General features: G+C 48.7%; 1 protein-coding gene across 2 annotated transcripts in view; it reads right to left on the bottom strand.

Moving 5' to 3' along the window:
- The window catches only part of GNAO1 (guanine nucleotide binding protein (G protein), alpha activating activity polypeptide O), a 159,739-nt gene that overhangs the window by 72,979 nt on the left and 68,949 nt on the right, over positions 1–17,811 (bottom strand). For both annotated transcript variants that reach the window (XM_012657445.1, XM_012657444.1), the window contains exon 3: positions 5,634–5,775. In XM_012657445.1, coding sequence (XP_012512899.1) covers positions 5,634–5,775 — 142 coding nt within the window. The remainder of the gene's footprint in view (positions 1–5,633; positions 5,776–17,811) is intronic.

Genomic DNA, 17,811 nt, shown 5'->3' with positions numbered 1-17,811 from the left:
TTCCCAACTTGCCTCCCATCCTCAGTCTCTCTCCACCAGTCTGCACGTGTCATCGTAATAATTTCCTAAACTCTCACTTTCATCCCGTCCCTCCGCAGCTCAAAATCTATCTATGGCTGCCTACTGCCAACAGGACAGAACCCAAACTCCTTGGCGTACCTTCCAAGCCCCACCAAATTTGGACCTAACTGTACCCTCCAACTTTCCCACACCTTGCTCATACCCTAATCCTCTGTTCAGGCCACTGGCTGCCTCCGACAGCCAAGTCTCCTTTGGTCATTACCAACTGCTGTCTTTACTCATGTTTTTCCTGGTGTCAAGTGGCATTCCTCACCCTTACCTGTACCTGTCAAACCATATCTACGCTTCAAGGACACTTCCAGCCTCATTTCCTCTAAGGAGCTTTCCCTAACTGCCTTCCGGAAAGGCTGTGCTCATTCGGCCTGTGAGCTGTCTTCCCAGGAGGATGACCAGGTCTTTAAAGGCCCCAACTCACACGCCTTTGAACCTTCACACGCAGCTAAGCACAAAGCCTACAGGCAATAGGTACTCAATCAATAGCTGGTCATGTAGTGATGAAGTTATAGGTACTTTTCCTTTTTTTCTCTGGGAACTGGGAAAGTTAGAAATGTCATTCCAGGCTGAGCATGGTGGCTCATGTCTGTAAATCCTAGCACTTTGGAAAGCCGAGGCAGGAGGATCGCTTGAGGCCAGGAGTTCAGGACCAGCCTGAGCAACATAGTGAGACCCTGTCTCTACAAAAAATAGAAAAATTAGCTGGGTGTGGTGCTACTTGGGAAGCTAAGGTGGGAGGATCCCTTTAGCCCAGGAATTTGAGGTTGCAATAAGCTATGATGATGCCACTGCACTCTAGCCCAGGCAAGAGAGCAAGACTGTCTTAGGGGAAAAAAAGGAAGGAAAAGAAAGAAATGTCATTGCATTAAAGGGATGGGTTCTGAAGACCTACTAAGTGCTGCGCACTGAGCACCTGTGCTGGTTGCTAAGGTGAGAAGGAGACCCAAAGATAAATGACAGGTCTTAGTCAGAAGACATTAAATTATGAAGGGGCTTGTGGTGTTGTGATATATATATATTAGTTTCCATCCATAGTTCCCGTGGACTTTCACAACTCCCACAGTCCTTGTTATAACGTAGGGGCACTTTTAGGCCTCAGGAGATATTAATAGAATCTCTCTCTCTGACGTTCTCCTGTCCTTTCACAGAACTCTAATTCTGATTGTTGGTCAAAAGACCTTCATTCCAGAGAGGGTCCTGCCCCATCTCCTAGAGGGAAGAATGCTGCACAGAGAGGCAGGAAGAATCTGAACAGACAGACCTTGCTGGGTTTAGATCATGAGCTTTTTGTCCAATCGCATTTCTATGCTGTTGTCAATCATGTCTATGCAATGAAGCCTCTGTAAAAACCCAGGAGGACTGGGTTTGGGAGCTTCCCGATAGCTGCACACGAGGAGGGTCCTGGAGGGTGGAGCACTCAGGGAGGGCGTGGAAGCTCTGCAACCCTCCCCATACCTCACCCTACGCATCTCTTAATCTACATCCTCTGTAATATCTGCTATAATAAATCGGTAAACATAAGTAAGTACTTCCCTGAGTTCTGTGAGCTGCTCTAGCAAATTAATCGAACCCAAAGAGGGAGAGGGTAATAGGAACCCCTACTTGAAGCTATAGGTCAGAAGCTTTGGAGTCCCAGACTTGCGAGTGATGTGGGGGAGTGTGGTGGTCTGTCCTGGGGACTGAGCCCTCACCCTGTGGGATCTGATACTATCTCAAGGTAGACAGTGTCGGAATTGAGTTAGAGGACACCCAGCTGGTGTCTGCTGGTATATGGGGAAAAACCTCACGTTTGGCCACAGAAGTCCCTCTTCCGTGTTGACTGTTGTGGAGTTTAGAGGAAAGCACGGTTTGGGTTGTGTTCTTCCCAAAGCAGGGCTCTTAGCCTAGGGTCCACTGGTGGGCTTTTAGGGGGCCGGAGTCCCCTGAAATTGCATGCAGAATTTCCTAGAGGTGTTCATATGCAGCTTGCGTGTGTAGCTTGTTCTGGAGGGAAGGCTCACAGCTTTCATTAGCTGCTCAAATGGGCTCTGACCACCTGAAAGTACAAGGTCCGCTGCTCTAGGGAAAGAGGCATAAATGATCTTCGTACCAGTAAGAGGCACTGAGCTGAGTTAGCGTCTCTGTCAGGGAAGGGGAAGGGAAGCTTCATGGATGAGATAGAGCTTAGCTGGTCCTCGCTGCATGGGAAAGAGGAGAAGAGATGGCCCTAGAGGCAGAAAGCAAAAACCTGAGGGTGTGAGAGTGTGTGGTGTCTCTGGGGAGGGGTGTACAGTCTGGTGAGGCAGGGGCATGGGGTGTGGAAACCACAGACTGATGTAAGGGGGTCCCTGCCTGTTTGCCCTACGTGGAGGCTCTCTCAGGCTTGGGCTCAGGCACAGTCATGGGGCCTCAAGTGAGTCCACACCACAGAGAGGCTGAGGGAGAAGCCAGGGACCCTCACCTGTTCTGGTGGCTGAGACAGAGGTATAGCAAGGAAGCTTTTAGGTGCCTTTTTGAATGGACATTGCAAAGCCTGCTGGCGAAAGCAGGGGCTGTCCTCCTCCAGCACCCCCTGGTGGGTGGGGAGGGTGACAGGGGTGGGGAAGGCAAGAGAGGAAGAAAAGTCTTTTCTTTAGGGACCGAAACATCCCAACATCCGGGTGTTGTTGGGGTGATGTTGGCGATCCCCTAGGTGGGCAGCCTCTGGGGACCCGAGAGAGGAAATAATTTGGAGACCCAGCCCTGGGGTCAGGGCGTCTGGGCATCGACAATGGACCACCTGCAGAAGCTCAGGCCAAACAGAGCTTTATCCTCTTCTACAGGCCAGGCCCATTCCTCCCTCAGGACGTTGGTGCTTGTTTAGAACTTTCTGTCCCCTCATCCTCCCACTTTGGAGTAGCTCTCCCACCCTCCTCCAAATCAGCCTCTCTCACATCCCCCTGTTTTATTTCTTCACAGCCCTAACCATTACCTGGGGTCAGGCAGTCCCCTATTTGTTGACTGTTTGCAGCCTGCACCTCTAGACAAGAAGCTCCCGCAGAACAAGGAAAGGGAAGGACCTTGGCTCTCAGCTGCCTCCTCACACCAGCAGGTGCTGCGGCTCTTTCAGGCCTCTCGTGTCCACTCATTTGGAGGGGAGAATCACTGCCACTCTCCTGTGCCCAGCCCTGCAGACTGCAAATCCATGCCAGCCTGCTCCCAGGAAATACCTTCTCCAGCTGCCCGCTTGCTCTGGCCTGAGTCTTGGGTCCACTTTCCCCTCCTGCTTCTCACAGGTATAAGAACACAGGGAGGGGGTGCCCGAGTGCCTGGGGGGGCCTCTGCCAGCCAGGAAGATCATGCCTGATAAGCCTGTGCTGCCCTGGGGATGGGCCAGGTGCCTGCCATGGTGCCACCTGCCATAACAGGACTGGCTTGGACTCTGCTGCGTCCAGTGGACCCTCTAGGGAGTCCCCACTTGCTCTCAGCCTCCCCTTCCCCTTCCCCTTCCCCTCCCTCCTACCTGAGGGCTGACGAGACTGGGAAATCCCATGGGAGAGAAACAGCTGGAGAAGGGCTCCTGTTGCCTAGGGACCTGCAGCATAGTCCCTAACATATAGTCCTAGCAATTCCCAAGCAATCATCTCTCTATTATAGATAATAAAATGCGGGGGGGGGAGGGAATCCCACAGGAGCAATGAATATTTTCCAAAAGAGAAGGAGAAAAGCATTCCAAGGTCACACTGACTTTTCTGGATTATAATCAGGATGGGAGATTTTCGGGAAGGAAGAGTTGGTTGGGAGGTGGGCATGGTCGTGAACACGTACACTCTTGGAAGATCTTGTGTGCCGTGTGTGTGTGTGTGTGTGTGTGTGTGTGTAGGAGGTGTGCCTTTTGCACTGTATCTGCCATCTCGTTAACTGAGATTCAGGCACTCTGCCCCCTCCTTGGCCAAAGGGAGACAAAGAGACCAAAGGCCTTTGGCTCATGCCACACCTGAAGATCAGACCAGGCATTACCTGCTCTGGGCTTTAATGCCTAAGTTAAGTAAAATGAGTTAATCCATATAAAATGCTTAGCACAGTGCCTGGCAGCGAGTAGGTACTCAGAGAAAGACAGCTACGTTTATTCCCACTATTTCTATTATTATTAAGATGAATGAAGCACTGTGCACATCTGGGCCAATTCTGATGATCTGAGTAGGTGTTTTCCGAGTGTCTGGTGTCTCCGGACACCATTCCCTGCTATACTCAGGAATTCCTGTATCCCAGCACCTGGCACACAGCCTGGCACATGGTAAGCCTACAGTGAATGCTTAACGAAAGCAAGACTGGAGAACTAACGTGCCCTCTGTTCCCCTCTCCTCTTTCCACACGCCCTGGCTCTATGACCGAATCCAAAGCCAGGCTCCCCGGGGACAAAAGCTTTCTCCACAAAAGCTTTCTCCATAGAACTGGCTTACTGATTTGGCCTCCAGGAGGGGCAACATATGGGCCTAGGACCCCTGCTGGTACCCACCTTCCCCACCCCAGGCTGTCACCGAATTCCCCAGTTCTTGCAGGAGCCAATGCCTGAGCCAGGATGACTCTGCCCCGTGGAATTAGGATTTTGTGCATAAAATATTAAATTTTACATTTAAAGCTATCTGTCACAGATGGTTTATCAGACCCAGAGACAACCAGGATGGTTTTCCTCTGTGAGGGAAATGATTAGCAAAGACAGGATATGTGTATGAAGTACAATCGGATCACACAGCAATCAGAGACTCATGCTCTCTATCCGGGGCTCCAATGCTGGGAGGCTCTACCTGCTCCCCTTCTCCACGACCAGGCCCCGGAGAGAGGATCACTGGGATTCAGAATCCCAACAGGGAACAAGGAGCTGCTCTGGATAGAATTCTGAGGCTGTTTTCTCGTCTCCCTCCCTCCTTTTGTTTAGCTTTGCCAGTGGAGCCGTATATGGTTCAGTCTTACAGTTCATGTAAATGTTTGCAAATAAGAAGCTTTTGTACAGTATTTATTCCATTCATTACTTATCAGATGCCTAGAAACTCAACTGAGAAAAACAGTCCCTGTTCTAGGACATCGACTTCCCACAGGAGGGAGAGCCCCTTAGGTTCTTAGACTTACCCAGGAGAGGCAGAAGACACATGCCTTGGTGGAAAGGATGAAAGAGAGTCAACTCAGGTGGCTGCTGCCCACCCCCAACAAGGCAAGGAAAGTTCTTCTAAGGAGGGGAGAGGGTGGGCAGGTAAGGCGTGTTTTATTCAATAAATTTTTTTTCTGTTCAAGTTAACTGCCCAAGGACAGGTACTTATACAGTGTTGTGGCAGCCCCAATTTGGAACAGTCACCAACACTTTCTCAGCAGCAAAATAAACCCTGGCATTCTGTGGCCATTGCCTTTGTTGGTGACCTTGCTGTGGAGGTTTGCCAGGTGGATGGGTACAACGGCTTAGGTTGGCAACTATGCCATCATATATCGTGTATATAGCACAGTCTCTTCTTGTTCCTTTAAGGCAGCTGGCCTTACAAAGAGGAGTCAGCGTGCTAACAGAGACAGGCCCTCTTTTCGCTGTGCGCATGGGCTCAGGGGCCTACCTTTCTCTCCTTGTCACCGTATTCGATGCCCAAAGTGTCCATGGCCCGGACAATGGCTGCCAGGGACTGGATGGTGTTGCTGTAGACAACAGGCTTGTACTGTTTCACGTCTTCTCCGGAGAAGCCATCTTCGTGGATGATCCTAGAGAAAACCACACACACCACACCTGATGAGTGCATTGTCCTCAATCAGCACAGGTAGCACTGGGCATGTGGAGTCCCGGGGCCAACCCCCCGGCTGAGCTGGCTGAGGGCTAGGTCCCACCGGGATGCTGAATTACTGAGTTGCTGCATTAATGCCACAAAATCTGAAGGAAAAATCTATCTGAATTACTGAAAACTAATCTGAAAAACAGAATACTAGAAAAAAGAAATGCAGTCCTTTCACATTCCCTATATATAGTGAAAGAAATACTGGTCAATAAAGTGTTGCTAATACTGGAAAGCACTTAGAACATGAGGGGCACACAGTAAGTGCTCAAAGCATGCTAGTTATTAGTATTTTAAGCAAAGCTCAGGGTCTTGACTTAAGCATACAAGCAGAGGCATACTGCCGAAGGTTCCTACAAGAAGTCTGCAAATGAATAATACATTTTTCTTTCATGGAAAACTCATAGTCCTTTTAATGAAGGTGGGATGGCTCACGTAAAATGAACAAATAACCACCTTCATCTTTGACAAGAGAAAAGCCAACAGAAGGGTGTGCCTCCATCATTGGCTGGGATTTAACCACAACCACCCTTGGTCTAGTGGATGTAAACAGGGATCTGGAGGACACAAAAGGGCCGTCACAGTTCTCAGAGGCCATGTGGACACTCCCTGGTGGCCACTCCACATGTGTTCCTGTGGACAAGGATCTGGAGAGCAGAGAAAGCTAAAAGGCAGGAGTCACGCCAAAACTGCAAGAATCCTCTTATAACTGAAGTAATCAAGAAAGAGCATATGAATTTTCACACTAACATCCAACATTAGTCATCCCTCGATAAACTGTGTAAACTCTTCTGCGGTCACATTTTCAGTCCAAGATTGAATAGCACGTGTAACTGGACACACACCAACATAACAGCAGAGACCTCCCTTCCACCAGACCGCAGCCCCTTCCCACTGTCACTACCTTCATACAGGAGAAAACTGCTACAGATTTTTCTGTTTTAAAATCAGCTTTATGGAGATGTAATTCATACACCATACAATCTACTCCTTTAAAGTATATAATTCAATGTTTTTTAGCCTATTCATGTTGGGCAATCATTACCACATTACCATCTAATTTTAGAACATTTTTGTCTCCCCCAAAGGAACCCTGGACCCATTAGCAGTTACTCCCCACCCCCCATCCCAACTCTAAGCAATCACTAATGTACATTCTGTTTCTATAAATTTGTCTATTCTGGAGACTTCCTTCATATAAATCATACAATATATGATCTTTGGTGACTGGTTTCTTTCACTTAGCATAATGTTTTCAAACTTATGTTGTAGCATGTGTCAGTAGCTCATTCCTTTTTATTACTGAATAATACTCTGCTATATGGATATACCACAGTTTATTTATCCAGTCATCAGTTGACAGACACTAACAATTCCTGTTGCAGAATCTGACGTGGTACTGGGTTGTAGGTCTTCATCCTGAGCTGCTCTAAGAAGCAGATGAGAATGACCCTATCAGCTTTTTGTTGACTTTTATTAGCCCTAAGTCCATTTATATAAAAGTCTCTTGAGGGACTACATAACCAGTACAGACCACTGGTGCACGATGCCAGAGAGATCGCCAAGGGAGTTGCTAGCCAGCTCCCACTGTAAACAACGAGAAAACTGGACAAAATATATGCAACAAGTGTTCTCAGACATCAGAGGACAGGCAGTGCAGGACTGTGATCCCTGAGAGAGGGGAGACCAAGGAGGTGAGTCCTGGATTGCCTGGGATTTCGCCTGGAGCTGTTCACCAGACCACGGTGCAGGGAGCGAGAAAGCAAGCAGAATGCGGCCATTTCATGGAGCTGAAGGGATGAAGATGAGAGTTCAGGCAGGCTGAGGCGGCTGGAATCCAAAGGGCAGAGTATCAGAGAGGAGAAAACTGCAGAAAGAAAGAGCTCCAGACCTCAGCATAAGGGGTTCCCTTGAGTCTGTGGCTGGATAGGGTGAGATTTCCCAGTGTGGGCAAGGAAGAACTACCAAAGAAAGAACAAGTATCAGGGAGCTTATAAGCAGAACACCTCCCAGAGCCCATTCAAGGCTGGGGGATTAAAAAAAAAAAAAAAGAAAGAAAGAAAGAAAGAAAAAGGCTGGGGGATATTCAAGTTCCAAAGGACCACAGTGGAGGTTCCTGTTGAATGCCTGGGGTATTCAGCGGAGACCCCAGAAGCTCATGCCATAGGAAAAGGGCTAAACTAGACCCACTATAAAGGCTACTTTAGATCTGGCCTCACAAAGCTTAGAAACAAGCTTTTAAAAAAAAAAATCAAGCTAACCCACAAGTAACTTAACTACCTCATAAAGTCCAAGTCTTTAAATGAGAACGATGAAATCTCTAGACATTCAACAATATAATATTCATATTATCAGCATCCAATAAAAAATTCCTGAATGTGCGAAGAAGCAGGAAAGTGTGACCCATAACTAGAAGAAAAATCAGTTGGTAGAAGTAGACTCAGAAGTGACAGAGATGAAATTTACAAATAAGGATTTAAAAACATGTATTTTAAATATTTTCAAGAAATTAAAGGAAACCAGGAACACGATGAAGAGAAACGGAAGATGTGAAAGAAAAGAACAAAATGGAATACCTAGCCATGAAAATACACTATCTAAAATGAAAATTTCACTGGATGGGATTAAGAGCAGATTAGACACACAGTTGATCGTGAACTTGAGGACGTAGCAATAGAAACTATCCAAATCAAAGAGAGGAAAAAGGCTGAAAAATGTATTATGATGTTTATAACATACGCAAAAGTAAAACTTATATAATAGCACAAAGGATGAGTGAGATAAAACGGTGGTATACTATAGAAAGATTCTTACATGTGAAAACAGTAGTATTACTTAAAAGTGGAAAGTAATAATTCAAGACATACATTTGTAAACACTAGCACAACTGCTGAAAAACTGTCACCCAGACTCCCCAAAGAGGGTGGGGCCCTCTGGGTGACCTGAGAGGTACAAGTGCGAATTGCTGGTCCCTGTGACATGATACGCTTCCCTGGAAGCCGGTGCAGTGACCTTGTCATGCTTCATTTTGGCCTGGCAGGCCCTGCCACTATCCTGGGAATGCTCTCTAGAGCCTTGGCTACCTGTGGGATTTCCCTCCACTTGGGAATGGGACCACCACTTTTCTCACCTATTAGTATCATTGACCTTTACACCCACCCAATCAGGTAGGAAGGGTAGGTTTTTACTGTACCCGTTTGACAGAAGAGGAAACTGAGGCTGAGGGAGATTAAGTAACTGACCCAATGTCTCTCAGCAGGTAAGTGCCAGAGCCAGGAATAGAACCCAGTTCTCCGAGTTCAGTCCTTTCTACCACACCTCAATCCATGGGCTGGACCAGGCAGAATATCGGCTAGCAAGTCTTAGCCTGGTGTCTGGGGTGTCCCAAGATGAAGAGGCTTCATTTGAGGTTTGAAAAATGTTGCAATTTGAGGAAAATCGGTCAAATCATGATTATTAGCGCTATAACTTGTTCAAACTGGCTTTTAAAAACAGGCTTCCTGTTTCAGGGTGAATTTTATATCCCCCCCACCACAAAGAAATAAGTATTCAAGACTAGAAGAGTTGGAGCATACAGAAGAACAAGAAGTATTATTCATAAGCCCACCACTCAGAAAAACACTGACTTTTTAAATGTAAGTCATTCCCCAGCATTTTTTCATGCTATAATCCTCCTCTTTTTCCCCCCAAAGCGCTAATTTGAGGCAAATATCCTTAACAGTATCAAATGAGGCCCCTTTTATTTTCTGTCTCCCCATATCATTCTGGAGAGGTAGAGCAGAGCAGTGGTTAGTGCTTAGGTGTCAGGCAGACCTGTGCCAACCCCAGCGCTATCACTGCTGTCTGCCCTGGGTCCCTATATCCAGGTGGACCCACACATCGTACACACAAAACGAGCATCAGAACTCCCCCTGCAATATCTGCCCAACGTCTGGCCAAGGAAAGGAGGCTTCTGGGTTGAGGATGGAGATCCAGCTCAGGGAGTTCAGTCTCCTGTGATGGCCCAGGTCTGAGTCCTGGAGGTGACAAGGCTAAGATTTGGCAATCAGGAGTGAGGCTCCACGAGACACCTCAGCATCAGTCAGTGGCATGTCACACCACAGCAGCCCCAGATGGACTGTTTTCCATCATGTTCTTCATCACATAGCTGAGTGCAGAATCAAGTTCCAGAAACATCATTTGAGCCCCTGGATCCAACTGTGCCTGAAGCCAACACTACCTCTACACTTTTGAGTGATACGAGCCAAATAATTCCCTCTTATTTTTGCATAAGCTAATTTGATTTTGGTTTCTGCCGCTTATAACCAATAGAGACAGGACTAACACGTTTTGTACCTTGATAACAACAATAATCAGAGATCACCTCCCAGAAAAATTAATTTTTTTATCTTTACCACCAGCTTGTCAGCCCCGGGCACCACATCTGACCCATCTCTGCTCCCCCTTTCCATATTACCCAGCACAGGGCTGGGCTCCAGACAGTGCTCGGAGAATGTGGGACATAACCACATGAGCCAGGAGTACATAGATGGACGAGACCTGTCCCTCTCCAAGGTCCTCGCTAAAGGAGCACGTCCGAGCATGTGCGTGCCAGTGTCTGTGTGCGAGTGTGTGTGTGTCAGGGGGAGGATCCACCAGAATTCTAACGACTGCAGAGCCAGGGTATCAAAGGGAAGCCAAGCTAGATTCTGCATTGGTGCCCACCCAAAATGCAGGGACTCTGAGGGGTGTCCCAGGCCACCAAACCGGAAGCACCAAGAGCAGCAGGAGGTCTGAACGGGCGAGGGCTGTCTCTGCAGCCCTGAGTGTTCGACTTTGGACAGAAGCTGCCAGCTGCACTCTGGAAACCTGGCAACGCTGCTGAAAGGGGAGATCTCATGTGGACGTGGGGAGAGGGGGGTGGCAGCCACACTCGCCGGAGCAGGTCTACGCTTTCTGGGAAGAGAAAACCGAGGAGGACCCTGGCCCTCCCCAACACTCCATTTCTCTCTTTGCTGCCTTGGGGAGCCTGCAGGGGGCCCAGTCTTGGGCCCCTTTGCTCTCCACTTTCCCTCACAGTGCAGGACTGCACTTAGCTGCAGTGAGACTTGCCGGGCAGTGGCCTTATATGGTCACAGAACAACAGGCTTGGGAGCTGGAAGGGACCCTGGAGGCTCGTCGGGCCCAGCAGCCATTCTCCTCCTCTGAATCACAGACCCCTCTGAGATTGTGACACATGCACCAACACACACAGTTTTTCCCCCAATTTCTGGAGGTTCGTGAGCTCGAAGGCCCTAAGCTGCTGGGATCCATGATTTTCACTCCCTCTCCAGGCCGGATTAAATGCCCCTCCCTTCCCATCATCGGTACTCTCTCCCCTGCACTGGGACTGTCTCTCCATCCTTCATTATAATCCTTTTAATGATCCAGGTTGAAGGGACCTTCTGGAGCCAGACTCTAGCTGTGTGACTGGGTAATTTCCTTAACTGCTTGGTGCTTCAGTTTCCTCAACTGTTCCCCAGAGAGGGGCATGGCAATAGCAGCTAACCTCACTGGTTTTTGTTTAGGATCAAAAGAATGAATACATGTAAAGGAGAGTGCCTGGCATGGTGTGGCGGGGGCGAGAGTGCAGTTGGTCGGGTGTCCTGTGGCTGTCCTCCTGAGGAAGAGGATGAGAAATGGGTCCATGCGGAGGGAAGGCTGGGAAGCCCTGGGAGGACCACTGCCTGCCTGGAGGAGGAAGGGGAGGAGGAGGAGGAAGGGTTAACAAGCCACAGTGGAGAAAGGAAGATGGCCTGGCAGAGGGCATTCTCTGTACTGGAGCAGAGAATCTGCCCATTTACCAAATGAACACCCCAGGAGTGGCTGTGAGTTGAAAAGCTGAATTTCCCAATCTGGGGCCATCTTAATGTGCTATTAAATGTGTTCCTGGACACGAATGGAGATTCACACGATGGCTGCCTGGGTTAGGGTCAGGGCTTGGTGCTTTGTTCCCGTGACTGCTGACGATGGTTTCCTCATCAGCAATGGGGATGTGGTCCTGGAGCCATCTACCTCCCCAGAGGAGGTGGAGCAGACCAGCATGGCCCCACAGAAGACATTTTAATCAAGCAGTCAGATGCCCACAAGTGAATGCGCCACGTGCCAGGAATCGGGGGCTCCAGACCCCATGAGAACACTGGACCTGGACAGGACCGTAAAGTGGAAACACCGGCGGCAGGGTGTGTCCTGTGCAGTTGTTTTCACAAAACTATGCTTGTGTGTGATTGTGTCGGTGTGGGGGGTGGAGGCTGTGTGGACGGAGAAGGAGGGAGAGAGAAGACGATATGTATAACAAGGTAGATCACTTCTGGTGGTAGCATTCAGTGATTTTTTCTTTTACTTTCTTCTTTATATGTTTTCTTTTGTTCCTTTTCTTTTCTCTTTTTGGGAGACGGGGACTTGCTCCATTGCCCAGACTCAAGTGCAGTGGCGTCATATGATGACTCATGCAGCCTCAAACTCCTGGGCTCAAGCAATTTCCCCACCTCAGCCTTCAGAGTAGCTGGGACGACAGGTGTACACCACCACGCCTGGCTAATTTTTCTATTTTTTGTAGAGATGGGGGGAGTCTTGCTATGCTGCTCAGGTTGGTCTAGAACTCCTGGCCTCAAGTGATCCTTCCACCTCAGCCTCTCAAAGTGCTGTGATTACACATGTGAGCCACCATGCCCAGCCTGTTTCATTTTTTAAAATGTTCATTTGTTATCTGAAAGAACAACAAATCATTTTCAATGGGAGACAGACAATTGATGTTTAACACGGGGATGAATTTGACCAGGAGAGAAGATTTGAGTGAAAAGGGGTAGAGTCATTAATCAGTAGGAATCTCCAGACATGCCTCATGTGGGTTCAGCCTGGTATAAGGTCTTTTCAGAATTCAAAGCCTATGAGGCCTGCTCTCTGCCTTCCAGGGGCTCTCAATCTAGATGCTAAAATAAGGCTAGTGCTGAGAACATGAAAGTTAAAACATAAAGTGGCATCTGCCAAGGACATTTGAAGGGTACATGTGTTAGATGTGTTGGTTGTCACTCAACAGCCATTCCCTTCTCACCACGAAGAGTTCCTTTCCCTGCCTCCCTTGCAGCTAAAAGTGGCCATGGCATCTAGTTCAAGCCAGTAAAACTGAAGGGGAGATGATTAGAAATACCTCTGGGAAAAAGTTTTCCTTCTTGGTCCAAAGAGAAAGGCCTTTGAGAACAGCTTTCCTGTCTTCCTGCTCTCCCTCTCCCCAAAATGGCTGTCCCTGCACCAGCCATTCCCTGGCTTCCTGCCTTTCCATGTGGTTGTGTGAGGAAGTAAATGCTGGAGCCATGGCAGTGGTCTTGTGACCATGAGGTTAGATGGCACCACCCCAAGGATGGTAGATCAAAGGGGCACAGGGAATTTCAGGTGACACTGCTAAGCCACCAGATCAACCCTAGGGCTGTCTGATAACAAAGATCATGTTCCAACCATGATACCCCCAACCTGGGCCAGAAAAAGGGTCCTGCTGAGAGCTCACCCAGAAATAGTCATATTCCAGGTGGGAAACTAAGACTTAGAGAGAAGAGACTTGCCCATAGGTATAGTTTGTGGCAGAGCAGGGACGGAATCCCCAGAGGCCTTTCCACTGTGCCACAGGCCTCTTATCTCCCTTGGTGCTCCCCTGGGAAAGGGGAGGTGACAGGTAATACTAGGTGAGAAAAACATCTAATTAATTACAAAACAAATTTTTTTTTACCTTCTGTCTTAAAAGCTCTAGCCTCCAATAATTTGGAGGCTTTGGGGGAGATATTCTGTAAACACCTTCATTCATTCATTCCTAATTCATTTTATTTGGGTACCTACTATGTGCCAGGCACTGTATCAAGTGCTGGGGATACAAGAGTGAACCGACAGACAAATCCCTGCCCTCGTGGAGTTTGAATTCTAATAGGGAAGATCGATACTGAGTAAGTAATTTCACAAATGGTAATATAAATTATAATGGAGATAAGAGAAAAATACGACCTGAAAGAGCACACAAGAGTGGGACCTACAGTATAGGTGTAGGGAGGAGGGCAGGGCTGGCATTGAGAGTTGAGCAGGAGTTGGCTGGACAGACAAGGAAGGGAGAGCACTCCAGACTGGGGGACAGCATGAATGAAGGTGGCACCCTGGAGAGCCACTCTGTGTGGTCTCTTCATGTCTTCCAGAGCCCTCAGCTGGCCCCCAGGGAGCTCGGGAAATGGATACTAAGTGAATGAGGCAGTTCATGTGCTGGCTGGTGGAATCGGAAGCCAGAGATCTGAGTCAAGACGGCTGCTCTGGAACTGGTGCTGGCATAGGTCTGAGCGCCTTGCTGTTTACGCCTCCTGGGGAAGGCGTAAACAGCAAGCTAACTCAATGCGGGAAATGTCACAAACATCAGCCAGGCTAAGAGGCACTGGCAGGAAACAGACGAGTGTGGAGGTGGGCACAACAGAGGAAGGCACACACGCAGAAATGGCAGAGAGGGCCCTGCCTGAACCCCTCTTCCTCTTCTTCTCCCTGTTGGAGCTCTGACTCTGTTGTTGTATTCCTTTCACTTTAATGAAGTCTTGTGACCAGTGGCACTGACCTGCAGGAGGGACCTGGCTCCCTGACTCAGGGGATGCCATTGAGAGTAAGGACTAGGCAGAGTGGTCTACAGTGGTCCAAAGGGCAAAAGGTGTGGGCAGGACAAGGGGATAGGTAAGGGGCAGGAGTTTCTAGTAACTGCAGCAGCCCAAATGCCCTAGAGAATACCATTCATTCATTTGTTCGTTCATTCATCCATTCATTCCACAAACACATACTGAGCACTTGTTAACAGTTGGACACACCCTGACTCTCCTATTCACTGACAGTGTGGACTACGGGTAGTTCCCAACCTTCCTGGGTCTAGGTCTGTCCTCTGTAAACTGGGGATGATGACTCTGTCCCTCCAGGGCCACTGGCAGTATTAATGTGTGAGGGGGTCTGGCACACAGTTGGGCCCAATAAATGTCAGCCGCTCGCATTATTTAAAAGTCACAGACAAATCAGTGCCAAAGCAGGGCTAGACCACTAGTCTTATTTGCCAAGCCACAGGTCCCCCCTCCTACACGGTGTGGCAGTGCCTTGACTCAAATGAATAGGGTGCTGGGAGGCCAGAATGTATCCATGTTTTGAATGACTGGCTCAGAGACCACTAGCTGGGCAGAGGTAGAATGTATACGTTTTGCAAGGCAATTGCATAGGGGCCTTGATTTCTGATTTCTTGGAATTCCAAGAGCGCAGAAGCACTGAAACCTGGAGGCTCCTGATGGAAGGTCAGAAGCTTTGCTCTTCTCCAGGCATAAAGGCTGGTTCCTCCACTGGCAGAGCCAGAGCCATCTCCCCAAGATCTGTAGTCCCCAAACCCTGGCCACAGACCGGTACCAGTCCGTGGCCTATTAGCAACTGGGCCACACAGGCTCTACCTCCGACCCCCCACCCCAATCCCGTGCACGGAAAATTTGCTTTCCATGAAACTTAGGAACCAGGCTGCACAGCAGGAGGGGAGCAAGTGAAGCTTCGTCTGTATTTACAAACACTCCCTATTGCTCGCATCATCGCCTGAGCTCTGCCTCCCCCCTCCCTGCCTTGCATCCGTGGAAAAATTGTCATCCATGAAACTGGTTCCTGGTGCCAAAAAGGTTGGGGACCACTGCTCAGATTACTGCCTCCTTCAATCCCCAACCAATAGCTTCCTCCTGTCATCCAACAGAACTGACTACTGTGCGCCAGTTGCAGTTCACGTGGCACCCAGGAGACTGTGGTGAGCAGGACAGACACAACCCCTGCCTTTAGAGGACTCACAGTTTAACAGGAGTAGACAGAAAATAAAGAAGTAAACAATTACTATAGAGTAAAAAACACAAACCAGGTAGACTGATGGGCAGGTAGAGTTAGGAGGTGACATGTGAAGCTAAGGCCTGAGTGATGAGGAGTGGCCCTTGCATATACGTGAGGAAGAACATTTCAGGCAGAGAGAGCAGCAAGTGCAAAGGTCCTGGGGCACCGTGCATGTTGGAGAAATGGAGTGAGAGACAGGGAGAGTGGGGGACAAGGTCACTGAGGGCAGCGGGGCCAGATCACGTACGGTTAATGTACTACTTACGTCTTTTCTTAACTACACATTCAAACAAATGCTCACCTATTAAAATAAAAAGTGTTCATCCGTGTACCTCCCCAAACCATCTTGACTCCCACCAGTGGTTCTGCTCTAGTCACGGATCACTTTTAAATGACAGCTTTCCCTCCTCTTTCCCTGACTTCTCCAGCCCTCACTGAAAGGCCTGTTCTTGGAACGCTTATGGATTCCAACCCACACAGCTAAGAAAAAAGAAGAAAAAAAAATCAGCTATCATCCCACCAGCTGGAGGGAACCACCGTCCACATGCTGGTGTATATTTCAAGTCCTTTTACCTGGGAGTCCATATGCGTATTGTTTTCCCTTAAATGGAATCACACTGTAGATTTTTTTTTACACTGAACTCGATGTTCATTTTAACAATTGTTTTTTAAGTACCTTCTTCACGCCAAGCACCGGGTACAGAGCAGGGGACTTGAGCCACACGGCTGAGCCTTGCCTTCTGGAGCTGCCGTCTCGTAGGAGAGCTGTGGGAGCACCGAGCAGGACACCAAACTCAATCCAGCCTGGCCGGAGAGGACTTCGGGAAGAAGTCATCGATGTGGTTCCGTGTCACCCTGGGTTTTCACTGGCTGCTTGGTGTCCCGTCATCTGAATGGGACATGAGTCATTCACCCAAACTCCTAGCAGGGGACATTGGGTTGCTCACAGATGAGAGCTTTCCTAGCTTCAGATTCAGCTGTGGGGGACAGGGGTTGGGGTGCGTTGTCTGATCACAAGGCTACTTCTCCCAAGGGAGGCAGACAGCCACAAAACCCGGACAGGACAAGACAGAGGCTGGGTGACCCCTGGGCCTTACGGGCTGGGCTCTCGTGTTAGGCCTGTGAGCACAAAGGGGATTTGAAAAGGAGAGAAAGACCCAATTAAAAACCCAGCTGTTTAATTGTGGGGTGAAGTTGTATGGTATGAGAAAAATTATTTAAAAAATAGCTAAGATCCCTTACTAATTGATACTATATTTAAAACTTGATATTCTAAAACTTGGTATTAGAATAATATATTAATAGAATAAAAGGGTATTCTGAAGAGTTCTAAAATAATAGTAACAGGCAAATCAATCCCCAGAGGAATGACTATGTCCTGTTGACAGTGACTTGCAGAAATCTATTATAAAGATGCCATTTTTAATAAGGGGCAGCTTATTCTAGCTCCGGCCAAAAGCAAAGATGTCAGCTGCCAATTGTCACCAGACACAGCTGGGGGCAAGGCCAGGACTCGTGATGCCAGCACAGAGCCTCTGCTGCCATTATCTGGAAAACAACGAGGACCCTGCCCTTTCCCAAGGCTCACGGCGCTGGGGGAGGTGGCAGGTGTGCATGCGCCAGCTCTTGTTCCACGGCAGAGAGATGCTTGGGCACTGCCTTCTAAAACCGTTCTTTTCTTCTTCTTGGTGGTGTGGCTGGTTTGAATCCGGGACCCCTGGCTTTAGATTACAGACATTGTGCCTTGGACTTTGGTGGCAGAAGACCCAGGTTCTTGTGCAGACTGTCCATTAACTAGCATTGTAGCCCCAGGCGAGGTGGGCAGAAGAAGCCCTTCTTAGGTCAGCATCGTTGGCCTTGGCCTGGGGCTCCACCTTGGCGGCAGAGGAAATCCTTCAAGGCAGCTCTGCCGGCCTCCTGTTGGGACACCTCCGAGTCCAGCCACTGCCCTTCCCATGCCTGTGCTTTTGGGAAAATACTGCCGTTTACTGTGGCAGCTTATACCCAAATTTTGTTGCTCAGGAGACCTGGGGTCTAGTCCTGGCGCTGCCACTGACCAGCTGGCATAAGCTTGGACAAGTCACTGGGACTC

This window comes from Propithecus coquereli, unplaced genomic scaffold (genome assembly GCF_000956105.1).
Source record: "Propithecus coquereli isolate 6110/MARCELLA unplaced genomic scaffold, Pcoq_1.0 Scaffold540, whole genome shotgun sequence".
Taxonomy (NCBI): domain Eukaryota; kingdom Metazoa; phylum Chordata; class Mammalia; order Primates; family Indriidae; genus Propithecus; species Propithecus coquereli.
This window is presented reverse-complemented; position numbering and strand designations above follow the sequence as displayed.